Source organism: Zonotrichia albicollis, chromosome 9, assembly GCF_047830755.1.
Source record: "Zonotrichia albicollis isolate bZonAlb1 chromosome 9, bZonAlb1.hap1, whole genome shotgun sequence".
In the NCBI taxonomy this organism is placed as follows: Eukaryota; Metazoa; Chordata; class Aves; order Passeriformes; family Passerellidae; genus Zonotrichia; species Zonotrichia albicollis.
This window is the reverse complement of record NC_133827.1, coordinates 37,498,533-37,511,522: the sequence shown is the minus strand read 5'-3', so window position 1 is coordinate 37,511,522 and position 12,990 is coordinate 37,498,533. Positions and strand designations below refer to the sequence as shown.

Here is a 12,990-nt window from a genome sequence, read left to right as displayed (position 1 = left end):
TGCTCATGAACTGTGAGACAGTTTTGCAGCAAGTTACTCAACAGTTGCTAAATTTTATGAGGGATGGCTGCACATTATTGCAGTTGAAAAGGAGGAAGAGTCTAATGTACTTCTCACTTTGTCTACCCAGCTGCCTATATAGTTGTGTTATATGTTTCTGAATAAAAATCATGGGCTTTGTGCCACTAAAATACAGTTATTTCATATTAGAACTGTCCCCCCAGTCTAATTTACACGACATTGCTTTATATTATGGAGGAGATGGCAACTGCTTATGTGGTTAGGCTGCCAAATACTTTGCATTATTACAAGGAATTATCTCACTCCTTTTTAAAATTTCTTTTCCCTAATACATTCCCAGACCAGTGATGTTTAGTTGCAGGATGTTGATATTTACCAGAGAAAATGGCCCAAAGCTATAAATGTGACTTTCTATGTAGAGGGGATACTTCATGTAAATTATTTTTGGTTTTGCTCAACTGTGTCTTGTCAAAAATGACAATTTATCTTTCTCCAGGGAGAGAAAAATGTTGGGGTTTTTTGGTTTTGTTTTTGGTCTTTTTTTCCCCAAGAAAATAATTAATTATTTTCTGGAATAATAACTTATTGTGGTGTCTATACCAATATCAAGTACCAACAGTGAGTGAGCACCAGATCTGTACACTCCAGACAACCTGAGCTTGCAATGCCATGATTTAACCCTGAATTCCTTGGGAGTTTGATGTGTTTTGAGCCAATTGGATCAGAACTGGCAGTTGCACTTCAAATGCAGCAACATTGATCTCCTTCTTGAAAGGGTATCATGAGTCAAGGGCTCCTCTGGCTGCTTTTTCTGCGTGGGGTTGGATCAGGGCCAGAAAAAAATGCCAGCTGAGAGAGAAGAAGGGCAGCTTTAGTTTTCTTTTTAATTTCTTTGGTGATTGCAGGCCAAATTTGGATGGAATTTAAAGATTTGTCATCCACAAACAATGCACAATAATGGATTCCTGCTTGGGCTCTGCATTTGCTAAAGGACAGTGGTGCAGGGAGTGGTGATAGAAGAGGCAAGAACTGTGAGAGAGGCTGGCTTTAGGGTCACAAAAGTTATCTAGCAGCCCCCAGCTGCAAGAACATTAATTTCATGTTGCCAACAGGACAAGAGTGAAGGCATTGGTCTTACTGCAATGAGAGAAAGGAGCTGAAGTTAAGGACTTTTTATTCTATTTATCACTAGCTGGATGTATGAGCAAACCAGATATTAAAAAGATAATTTAGAAAACACATTATACTAGACATTTACCTTTCATGGAACTCTTAAATTATTTGTGTTTCTCTTCAGTAGCTTCAGAACTGCATTGAGCACTGGAGATGAAATAGAAGAGTTTCTATTTGTGGCTCTTTGAGATTTCTCTCCGATGTTCCATTCTTTCCATTTTCTTCTTGTCCAGTAAAGTTCTAATTCTTGTTTATATCAGTCTTTGTTGTCATGGAAATATCTGAAGGCTTTGAACCTACAATCATTATGTGTTTATTGTGGAGAGAAGAAACTGGAAAACAGATTGTAAGGTAGAGATTCATTTTAAAATGATGCACCTCCAAAAATCAGAGAAAAGCAAATTCAGGTTTTTTTGTATTATATCCAGGGACAGAAGGTGTTTTGACTGCTGTTATAAATGTGGTTTAGAGCAGGAGGTAGCACCTGGTGTATGCTTTCAAAGGTTATGGTTTAGCAACTCTCATCACTGAGGAGTGCAGTTGGAATAGCACTAATCCAGCTTAATAAAGTCAAACACAGAATGAGCTCAAATTACTTTACAGATGTTTACATGGCAGTAATATCTGCAAGCAGACTTCAAAACACTGCTAGTTTATTAATCAGCAAGGCTGTGCTCTGCAGCCACTAATTCTGAGGTTTAGACTCAGCTCACTGGGTCCCACCTGGGCATTGTGTTCCTCTTCCTCAGCCTCACTCCCAACTCCAGAGAGAACCTTGGTGCAGTGGTTCCACCTTCCACCTCCCTGGAATGGCTTGGGCACTGCCAGGGATCCAGGGGCTCCACAGCTGCTCTGGGCACCCTGTGCCAGGGCTTGCCCACCCTCACAGGGAGGAATTCCTTCCCAATATCCCATCCAGCCCTGCCCTCTGGCAGTGGGAAGCCATTCCCCTTTGCCCTGGTGAAAAGTCCATTTCCAGCTCCCTTGGAGCCTCTGGAAGATGCTGTAAGGTCTCCCAGAGCCTTCTCTTCTCCAGGCTGAACAAACATCTTCTACTGTAGCTTGGTAATGGGTAAAGATCAGATGTTTTGCTGCTAAATAAGAATTCCCAGTGCTTAAATAATTGCTAAAGCCCAGAAACATGAGAAGTACCTCAAGGGAAACACTCAGATTTGTCCTCTGGTCACAAGATCATTTTCAGAGATTTCTTCAGCTTACTGCTTCCAGATGCTGCACACCAGCTGGGAGCCAGTCATATGGAATTGCACAACATGGCATTGCTCAATGGTTTGCATTTTGTTCTTTGCATTGCAACCATCTCTGGCATTTAGTGGATCATATCTGATACCAATCAATGTCAGGGAAATGATCTAAGACAGGGTTGTCATGGAAGCCATAGGATGACACCAATAATCACTGTGAGACTAAATAACTATTTAGTAAAAACCTTTTATATAAAAGTCACATAGAAAAATTTACAATATTCACATATTAATGCAATCTATAAAAATTTGCTACATATGTCATTCAGCATGAAATGAGATGAAAAGTGTGAGTCAGGACACAGCACAAACAGAACTTGCTATATTTTTCCATTCTTCTTTAAAGGTGTCCTGTCTGATATCCCTTGATAATCTTCCCCCAAGATAACATCTGGCAAACATGCCTTCAGATCACTCAGAAAATTACAATTTGGTGTGATTCCTGTCGCAATGTGCTCTGCATGCAGTGATCAAATCTGATAGCAGGGGTCAGTCCTGTGCTGAAAGCACCAAGCCCAATCCATCTGCAAGGAGCACCTACAAAAGTCATTTCTGCAAGGTAACAGACATACAGGTATGTAGGGAATGGCTCTGTTCTCCAGCCTTTCCTGCTGGGAGAACATTTCTGATTTAAATACTGAAATCAGAGAGAAAACTGTAGAAATGTTTTCTGTTCTCTGTCAAAACAGATGATTTGAGAAGGAGGAAAAACCGAAGTGTTCCAGTAAATGGTGAAGAATTTCACATATTTGATTGCCACTGAACACAGCACATGTGACACTGTCAAACAGCAGGCAGAAGTTAAACCTCATTATTTTCAGCTTACTCTGGTGTGTTTCTTGGCTCTAACCTGCCAAAAGAAGGGTATTCCTGAAATTCTTCTCCTGCTGCTCCAACGCAGTGTTTCAGTGAGCCAAGGTGCTTGTCTGAACGGCCAGATCAAGATGGGCTGTGTCTGTTAATCCCCTGCTGCTGGTGGGCAGGAGGATGAACCGTGCCTGTTGACTGCTGAGGCCCGTGTGCAGGGGCTGCTGTGATTTAATTACAGCACGCAGGTGAATGGGAGGGTTCCCACGGCAACCCCAGTGTATTAAAAAAAAAAAAATAGACAGCCAGACCTCATCCTGTCACCACAAGTAACATTTGCAGAACTGTCTTCCTTTCCCTCCAATTTTATTTTTCCACCTTTCCCACTGTTTTCTGCAAATCTGGGCAAAATGCATTCATGGTGCAATTTGCTATTCCTCCACTGACAATGCTACAGATGTGCTGATTTACACTACCCGACTTTTGCTGTGCATTGAGCCTATACAGTCTAAACTTTCAAATCCTTTTAATACAAAATAGTCATTTTCATTGAGTTAAAAAATATAATGTTCATTTTTTAAAAAAAAAAGTATTTTATAAAAAACATTGTGAAAATTTTCTTCCCATTCCTAAAAAATAAAATCAAATAATTACAGCATTATCTAAATAAGCAGCATATTTGTAAGTACAGATAGTTGTGCCTGTTTTCCTCAAAATGTTAGTCATTGGGGTGTGTTATTCTACATTACATCCTACCAAACACAAACCAGTACAAATAAACATGGAAGAATTTTGTCATGCCTAAATTGCTGCAAATTTCTCACAGAATTCAGTATTTACGGAAACCCACATTTTTTTTTCTGGATCCAGTTCTTGCTGTCAACAACTGTAACAGCAACTGCATTACTGAACTTATTGGGAGCCTGGTGAGATGTCTGCAGCAGAGTAATTAAGTAAATAGGCACTGTTACAAAATGTTGATCAAAACACAGATTGATTTCAAAAGCTCTTCAGTGCCATTCCAGCAGCTGTTCTTATGTACAATATCCTGCACAAGACAAATGTGTTTACTCAAGACATGATCCTGGAGAATGCTTAAGCACATACTTAATTTCAAGCATGTGGATACCCTGGTGTAGTCAGACTGTTTGTGTGCTTAAAATTAATTAGGTGCTTAAGTGCTTTGTTAGACGAGATGAAGATGTGCAGCTTCTGCAAAACTCCTGTTCAAAAAAATTCAGGAGAAATTCCACAGGCACTTTTGGTACAGTATGTACAAAGGTTGCTGATATATTCAAGACAGGGTCCAAAGGAGAGCACAAATAGAATTTGATATCCAGTCTCAGCCTTGAGGAACCAGACGTGGAGCATCCACCATCCCTGGTGCCAGCCGAGCCAGCCTGGAGCATCCCTGCTGCTGGTGAGCCCTTACCTGCCCAGGGCTCTGGCCAAGGAATCACCTGAGGGCTGTGAATCCCTGCCACATTCCCAGCCTGGCTGCCTGTGCCTGCACAGAGCATTGCCACTCACAGCCAGCTGCTGCTGCTCTTCCTGGCTGCTGGGACAGAACTTGGCACGCGGTGAGTGAGCTGAGAAAGGGCAGTCTGCTCTTTTTGGTATTGATGCAGCTTTTGCTTGTGATCCTCTATTTTATAGGAATTTAAGCTGTCCTGACTAGAAAACACTGGGCCATTTGGGATCATGACTTTCATGTTCTAACTGATCATAAAGGCTCCAAAAAAACTTGCTTCTTTGTCCATGTCAACTATGTCACTGTTGCTGACAGAGACAAAAATCCTGTCCTCTCTCTTCAGCTGGAACACACCACCTTGATAGATGGAATAAAGTCCATATTCTGCCTTTTTAGACCAGCAGCTTGTCCTTGCACTCTTCATGAGCAAAATGGGCTCAGGGTAATTGGTCAGTTTGTAAACATACTGGACAAGCTGTTTGGGGTTTCTGATTTGTCCCAACAATTCTGAGTCCTCGTTCTCGTCTTCACGGAAGCGAAAGTAAATTTGGGAGTAGATGTAGTAAAAGCCTGTCTGGGGTATCACTAACTCCCCATTTCTCAGCTCCACGTTGTAAAGGAAGGAGTGGCCTTTTCTTGATGGTTCCCAGTTGTTTATTTTGTGTCCAATTCCTCTTCTGGGCAAGGGATTTACTTGGGAAAAAAAAAGAGAGAAAGAAACGTTAACTTTAAAAACAGGTAGTGAAGCCAAGTGTCTGCTAGCTGAAGAGCTGGTTTTTAATAACAAAATAAGGAAACCTGCTCTTCTCAAAGTTCATTAGGTCGATTCTCACAATCTGATGGTCCATAAGTAAGTTTAATGTGGGAATTAACATGAACTGCCTTTATTTTTAATATTTGTGCTCCCAAATAAGGGGGGGAAATTATGTTTTTACTTAGTAACAAAGTTAAAATATCCATTAGTGTCTGATACCCTCTGAAGCTGCAGAAAGCCGAGCAAGCCCTTCATTAACATGGCCTGAATGTCAAGTCTCTCCTGTCTGTCTCACATTTCTAATAGGTCTGTCACCATAGCAGCTGGGACTCGCACAACCAACAGAAGGAAATAAAAGAAAACAGGGAAACTTAACACTAGGAAGGACATCTAAAGTTCTTTTTCCTCCTAATGAGGGTTCCAAAAGAAGAGCTAGCAAGGTACCCAGAGGAAATGGGCTTTCTCTCTCTTTGGTGGGGATTACCAGGAAAAACCCAATGTTTGGGACAAGACGATTTGTTTCCTAATACTAACACAATACAAGTATTAAAAGGTGTTTTGAGGCTAGCAATGGAAGAGTAATTTAATCAATTTTCTCCTTACTGCGTGAGGACAGGGAGCTCCTCCTGCTGCTGCTGGCCGTCAGGTGCGCCGCGATGCGGCGGACGGGGCCGCGCGGCTGCTGCCCCTCCGAGTGCGGCAGGGTCAGAGTCTTCTCAACTGAAGGGAAAAAGAAACCCCACATCAGAAGCAAGGACTTTAGAAAGCACATCTGTTCCACCTGACTTGATTTTTAGGAATAGCTATGTCACTTTTTAATTGACTGAACCACAGAGTGATGGCTGATTGTTGGCTAATAAGGCTCAAATTCTGCTTTCACGCTTGCTCATGAAATGTCTTTATGTGACTCTTTATTCTTTCTCTCCTCTCTCTGCCTTTGAGTTACTGACAAAATAACCCACAGTACTCAATTTTATGGTTAAATATTCCTAATCTCCCTGTGAATTTCCACTTGGACGCTGTAATGCTTTCACTCAGCATCTTTAGTGTGAGCTTCAGCAGAGCCATTCCTTAACTGATCTCTGCAGCTCTGTGCTGCATGTTCCTGGGGTACTGGGAGGGCTTTTTAAACATTCCCCATACACATGGGACTGAGAGCCAGAGGCTGAGTCCTCTGCATCCACCTTGGTTACCTCGCTCTAACCACTTGACAGTAATTCTGGCTCCTGAAAAAAAATTACCTTCTAGTAATAAGTAATCATTTTTTGATGACTTGATGCCAGTGCAAGATCTTAGATAATAGAAAGATTTGATGCCAGTTTTCTGCACTTTAAAAAAATCAAGTCATTACACATCAAGTGCCCTTAGCAGCTCCTTTTTACCACAGATAATAAAATTATTACAATACCGTTGATTGCAGATATGTTTTCCTCGTAGGTTCTTGACATCATCTGCCAACAAACACAGTAAAAATGAATTAGCTTGTCAGCTGAGGCTGACAGGGGCAGGAAAAAGACACACCATTTTTTACTCATGAATAAAGGGGATTCTGAATTTGATCAACAAGAAAATAGGGGGGAAAAAGCACCTATTTGTTGTAATAGAGAATTTCTATGTTTACATCTTTTAGGTGATAAAAGACATGGGAAAACATTTTCAAGAGCTCAGGCATAAGTCTATTGAAAAATCTGAATTTCATGCTTCTCTCAAATAAGAGAAGTGTCCAAGCACCAGCTTCCATTTGCAGAATACTTGGCACTGTGAACTATATGGTCTTAGATCTCAGCAATTAAATTTAATTTATTTTTATACCTCTACCTATCTAAGATCTTAATCCAGCATATTTTACTTTGTGCATTCCCCTTCTTCATAACTGTTTGCTGACTGCTGAAACAAACCAGTTTGGTATGGGCAGTAGTGCAGCAGCAGCAAGTGTGGTGATGCTTTACCTGGGTGGCTAATAAAGCCTGTATTGCCAATTGTTGGTAGCTTTTGTCCTGCCACATTTCTATTTATCCATCTATTCTGATAGTAATAGTAGTATTAGCATAATTGTAACTTATTTCTAGCACCCAGCCTACCTTTTTCTAAGCAATCAGGGAGCTAGTAGGTATGTCAGATGTGTAAACATCCACCAACTAAAACAATGCTTTCTCTGTGCAGGAGTTCAGGGACTTCACTGGCAGAGCTTCCACCAAAGGAGCTGAGATCTCTGAATACAAATAGCCAATCTGGTTTGGACTGCAAGATCTGTTTTTGCCAGGAAATTTCAGCCAGGAGATAATTTCTGTGGATGAGCTTGTTTATGTGCTGGAGATGGGATTTTGAAAGCCATTCCAGAGGATTTTAGCCCTTGTGATTTTTCAGCCAGACTGACTTTGTCCTCTGTAGCCAAAACGATGTGTATGGTGTCTAAGCACGCAGGAGGTGCTCTTTGGGAAGGTGCTGTGCCTGATGCTGTGTGCCCACTTGCTCCTTCCTCTATCACTGCATCACACAGCTCGTGACTGGACCACTCCTTAGGCACCTTTGTACCTCTCCCCGTGTTACATTTAACCTCATTTGCTCTCCCCAGTCTCCTTGTTTTTCCAAAGAGGCAGTGACAGCTCTGATAGCACCATGACTGTATAGTCAGGCAGAAACCCTCAGATACCCTGAGGTATTTCAGATAAGCCAACCCATCACTGGAATTTGCTTAGTAAAAGCTGATAGTCTTTGCTTTAGTATTTCCTGAATGCAGTGAAACCACTTTTATGGGTTGTTTTTCCCTTGGCTTCACTGCAAGCACTGGAGCTGGAGCTGAGGCCTGACCATTGCTCTGCAATAAAACAATCTGAGCCTCCTTTATTCTGCTATTAGGATTCCTCCGGCTGTAACACCAAGCACACTACTCCCAAATACCTTTTTAATTAACTTTCCCAGGTGCCACTTGACTTTCCAGCAGGGATCAGCTTCTCTGTCCTCACCCTCGATGAGCTCCAGGTTTTGGAGGGAGGTGCCGATCTCCTCCCCGGTGAGACAGGCGATGCCGCTCCTCGAGTACGAGTCCTGCAGCTGCAGCACAGGGAAAAGCCAGCATTGTTCATCCAGCTGTTTGCAGCTGTGGTATGTCACTACATTCACTAACTGCTAAGAAACACACTTTTCTCTGAAGTATGGTGCAAGTAGTATATGAACAACAAGAAGATCTAATTCATCCTGATGTGACATATTTAAATATGAGGGCATACCTCACATGCAAAAATATGTTTGCATTATCTGCATGGACATAAATGCAGTATCCAGTATTCAACTTAATAGGTTTTGTGAAAATTCAACACCCAAATCCTTGATGTTGGAAACTCTTTAGATTCTCTAGTTCTGCATTAGAAACGTTTCTTTAGACAAGATTATTGAGGATGAAATTCAATATTAGACAGATTATTGATGATCAAATCAAATACTAGAACTTAAAAAGTATTTTCTATGCTGTATTTTCTGCCAATTACATTTATAATCCAGACCTTTGCTGTTATATATATCTGTACCATATCCTCCCCATATCTAGTGTGGGCTGTCTCCTAATGTCATTTGCTCTAATAGTCCAGACAACAGAGATGACATTTGAGTCCAAATAAAATTATAATGCTAGATGTTTTTGACATGAAAATATCAAATATCTATCTCCTCTAGTCATGGAGAAAACATTTTTGTTTTCTGCAAAGACTGAAGAGATTGGCAAAACTCCTTTTGGCTCCAAGGGAATGTGACTGGGAGGGTTTTCCTGGTGGAAATCTCTCAGAGCTCCCTGCAGACGCGACTCCAGCTGGCGCTGTTGGTTAGTGTGGGAGCACAGGACCTGAGAGCAGCCCTTGTTTGTTATGACCTGGGCTCCTGCTGCAGCAGCCACACACTGGTCTGCTTTGTGCAGCCAGCAAAGCACTCCGGGAACTTGGAGAGAACAGCAAGAAACATGCAAAGCATTCAGATGGAATCCTGGCAGCAGCATTTAAATTTCACTCTTTTGTTGTGTTAAAGAAGCTTGGTTTGCTTTGCTAAACAGATGCATTTTTTCCTACAAGCACCAATTTTAGGGTTTTTTTAGCTGTCCTTGAGACTGGGGTATTGAAAGCAATAGGTAAATATTCTCCTTCCCTCTCCATGCCTTTCCTGGCTATTAGAAAACAAAGGTGTTTAGGAAGAGATTTCCTGCTACAGGGGCAGGAGATTTCACCCCCTTCAAGTCCCACCTTCAGTTTGCAGCAGCAGATTCCACTGAGCCTCAGCTAGTACTTGAAATTATGTATTTTGGAGGCAGCAGAAGGAAAAGTGTTTGTGAGGGTTTCTGTTTCCTTGCCAAGGAGTGCAGCGGTATTTCTAAATCAGGTTTCAAGAACTCCAAGTGATTAATAATATGTGCTCATTAAGGTAAAACTACTGGCTCTGACCCATTTAACTACACAATGAGCTTCTATAAAAAAGTAGTTTGACGAGTTTAAGATAAAAAGTCAGACATAAGCAAGTTGTGAGGTTACTGTTTATTCTCTTGCAGACTTGTCACAGCTCAGTTCCCAGCTCTGCCCTCCCATCTGGGAGCAAACAGCCCTGTGCCTCTGCTTCCACCTCACCTGCTCACTTTTCCTCAAAACAACTTCACTCTCCTGGCACTAGAACCTTTCTTTGTATGCAGTTTGAAACCTCAGGGAATGCAACCTTGCAGCAGCACATGATGGAACCGAGGGACTCGGATTTCTCTTGTAAGATTTACTCAAATGAGGTTTACCTGCAGCACTGAACCCTTTGAGGACACAACTCCTGCAGGAATCTTATCTTGTAGAGCCTCTCTCCTATGTTAGGAGTGGTTACTGGACTTGAAATAGGAGGAAGCCTGAGGTTGTTTTCCTTGCAGCCCTGTATCCTGAAGCATAAGAACTTTATTGTCCTAGTACTTCCTCTTAAAGCAAAGCAGTTACACAAATGTCATACTCCTAGTCCTCATCAGGTTACTACAGCTGTAGTGGACAAACCCTGCTAGTTACCAGCATGCTTTTTGTAAAGATAGAAATACCTGCAGTGTGTGCAGCCACAGTGATTTGGTGAAGGCGTAGAAATGCAGTATTGTGAACAAAAAAGAGGGAAGAAAAATGTGCAGATAAAAATCACAGTTTATCTACAGAGATTTATTCCACGTGTACCACGTGGATGTGGAGTAGCAGGCTGTGCCTAGACGAGTTTTTTCCTGTTTACTGTGCACCAGATGGCAGATGCAGAAATATGTGGTTAAGGTACCCCCTCCAGAGCCAGCAACCTTTTTTGCAGTCCAGCATATCTCTGGTTTCTTCCTTCACAACAAATGCAGGCTTGCTATTCTTCAGGAACTGTGAGTTGTATTTTGGGCAAGTCTCTGGGATGTGGCTGTGTCCCAGGTGTATATGTTTGAATAGAAGGAAGGAAAAGATAAGTGTGGTTACTTATTACTTACATTGGCACGTGTATTAGCAAGGGACTCTGTACTGTGTGCATAAGGAAAGAAGGATGCCTTTATATATTTTTCTTCATTAGCAATCATGTAACCTGATTTCACAAAATGAGCACATTTCTGTGACTCCCCCATTGGACAGCCACAGCTACAAATTCAGCAGGAAAATCTGTTTTATACATTTTGAAAGCATGAGCATTGGCTCCTATTGCAGAACACTCCCTTTGCCTCACAGAGAATTCTGACATCTCAGAAGACTCCACCTATTTAATCTAATGTGGAATAAATGCATCTATTGCATAATATGCATATCTACATTATTATTAATAATGTAATTAATTATGCACTACTGAGTGCTTATAACAACAGTAACTTACATTTATGCAATATTTTCAGAAGCTGTAGATGTACAGAACACTTACCTGCAGGTAGGTTTACCTGTGTGCCAGGAGTAGCAACATCCAGGCACAGCAGGACAGTCAATTTAGGGTAAGACACTCATGGAAACCCTGAGTAACAAGGGTCCTTGAAAGCAGGACCACACACATTGGACTGTCAGCTAAATTCAACCTTCTTGGAGTGTAAATGATCTTTCCCAAGAAGAGTGAAGAGTTAAGCAGCAGCTGCCAGGCCTCAAGGGGGGCTGCAAGGAGACCAAAGCATCTAGACTACACAATGGATTCTTTAGAAGTTATTCTGGCGAATGCAGCGGTGTTCGCCGTCTGGTGCAGTTCCTTTAGGATTAGTCACAGCCCTGAAACCCTGCATTATCCTACGGGAAGCATCCACGAGGCACTCGAGCTCTCCCCAGTCCTGCTCGGCGGTGCAGTTGACAGACAGCGCCTATCCCACCCAGCCCGCCCGCACCGCAAAAGTGATGAGGCGGCGAATTCGCGCTCTAATGGGAAACACATTTGCTACCAAAGCGCCGAGCTTTGTTTTCTCGACTCTAACACTCCGTATCAGCCCCGGCTCTGAGCTCTCTCCCCGCGCACACCCCGCTGCAGACAAAGGGGAGCAGCGAGCGGAGCTCTTTGTCCGCGGGGCCTCAGCCCGGCCCGGCCCGGGGGTGCTGCGGGATCCCCCCGCCCAGCGAGCCGGCCTGTCCCGGGGCTCCCCCCGCCGCCGAGCCCCCACAGACCTGTCGCAGCTCGCTGGTGAAGTACAGGAAGGTGACGGCCACGCACAGGGACTGCAGCAGCACGGCGGCCACCAGCACGGCCCCGCAGGTCTGCGCGGGGCTGGGGCCGCCCGCCGGCAGCATCCTGGGGCTGGCAGGGCCGGGCTGGGCCGGGCTGGGGGCTCCGGGGCTGCGGGGGCTCAGGGCCGCTGTCCCGCAGCGAATGCAGCCCCGCACTCAACCCGCCCGCCGGGGCATGGAGCGGGCGGGGCGGCGGGAGGGACCGTGAGGGATCCTCCCCGGCCGTGCCCTCCTCCGTTCTGTTCCGCCTCCTTGGCTTCCTCCGTGCCCTCCCTCCTCTGTATTCCAGCCCTGCTCTCCTTGGCTCCTTGCTCTCGTTGCTTTCCCGCCCTGAATTCCCGGGCTGTCCTCCCAGGTGCCGCCTCCCCGCAGTGCGAAGGGATCGCTGCGAGGATGGGCGGTGACCGCTCTCAGCACTGCTGGAGCATCTCCGAGCAAACTCTCTGGGAGTTTGCCACCTGAGAACGGTGGAAGCTGGTTTTTTTAAAGGCATTAAGGCTCTGGTTATGTGCGCAGAGAGGCACGGAGTTTTCTGAGTCCAGGTTGTGTTATAGAGTCTTAGATTGGTTTGGGTTGGAAGGGACCTTACAGTTCAGCTCGTCCAACCCCGTGCCATGGGCAGGGACCCCTTCCACTGTCCCAGGTTGCTCCAAACCCTGTCCAGCCTGGCCTTGGACACTTCCAGGGATGGAGCATCCACAGCTTCTCAGGGCAACCTGTGCCAGTTTTTCTCCACCCTAAGTGTAAAACTCTTTTCATTGAAAATAACTTCTTTCTTACACCTAATCTGGATCAACGCTCATTCAGTTTAAAACCATTACCCCTTGTTCTACTGAAGAAAGT

At 43.8% G+C, this 12,990-nt stretch overlaps 1 protein-coding gene across 1 annotated transcript; it reads right to left on the bottom strand.

The window, feature by feature from the left end:
- Positions 1-2,623: 2,623 nt before the first annotated feature.
- Positions 2,624-12,394, bottom strand: TNFSF10 (TNF superfamily member 10). Its single transcript, XM_005484774.4, has 5 exons — positions 12,088-12,394; positions 8,390-8,542; positions 6,897-6,939; positions 6,092-6,208; positions 2,624-5,427 (listed from the first exon to the last, which is right to left on the bottom strand). The coding sequence occupies exons 1-5, from the start codon at positions 12,208-12,210 to the stop codon at positions 4,979-4,981; spliced, it is 885 nt and encodes a 294-aa protein (XP_005484831.2). The 5' UTR covers positions 12,211-12,394; the 3' UTR covers positions 2,624-4,978.
- Between the last annotated feature and the right edge of the window lie 596 nt (positions 12,395-12,990).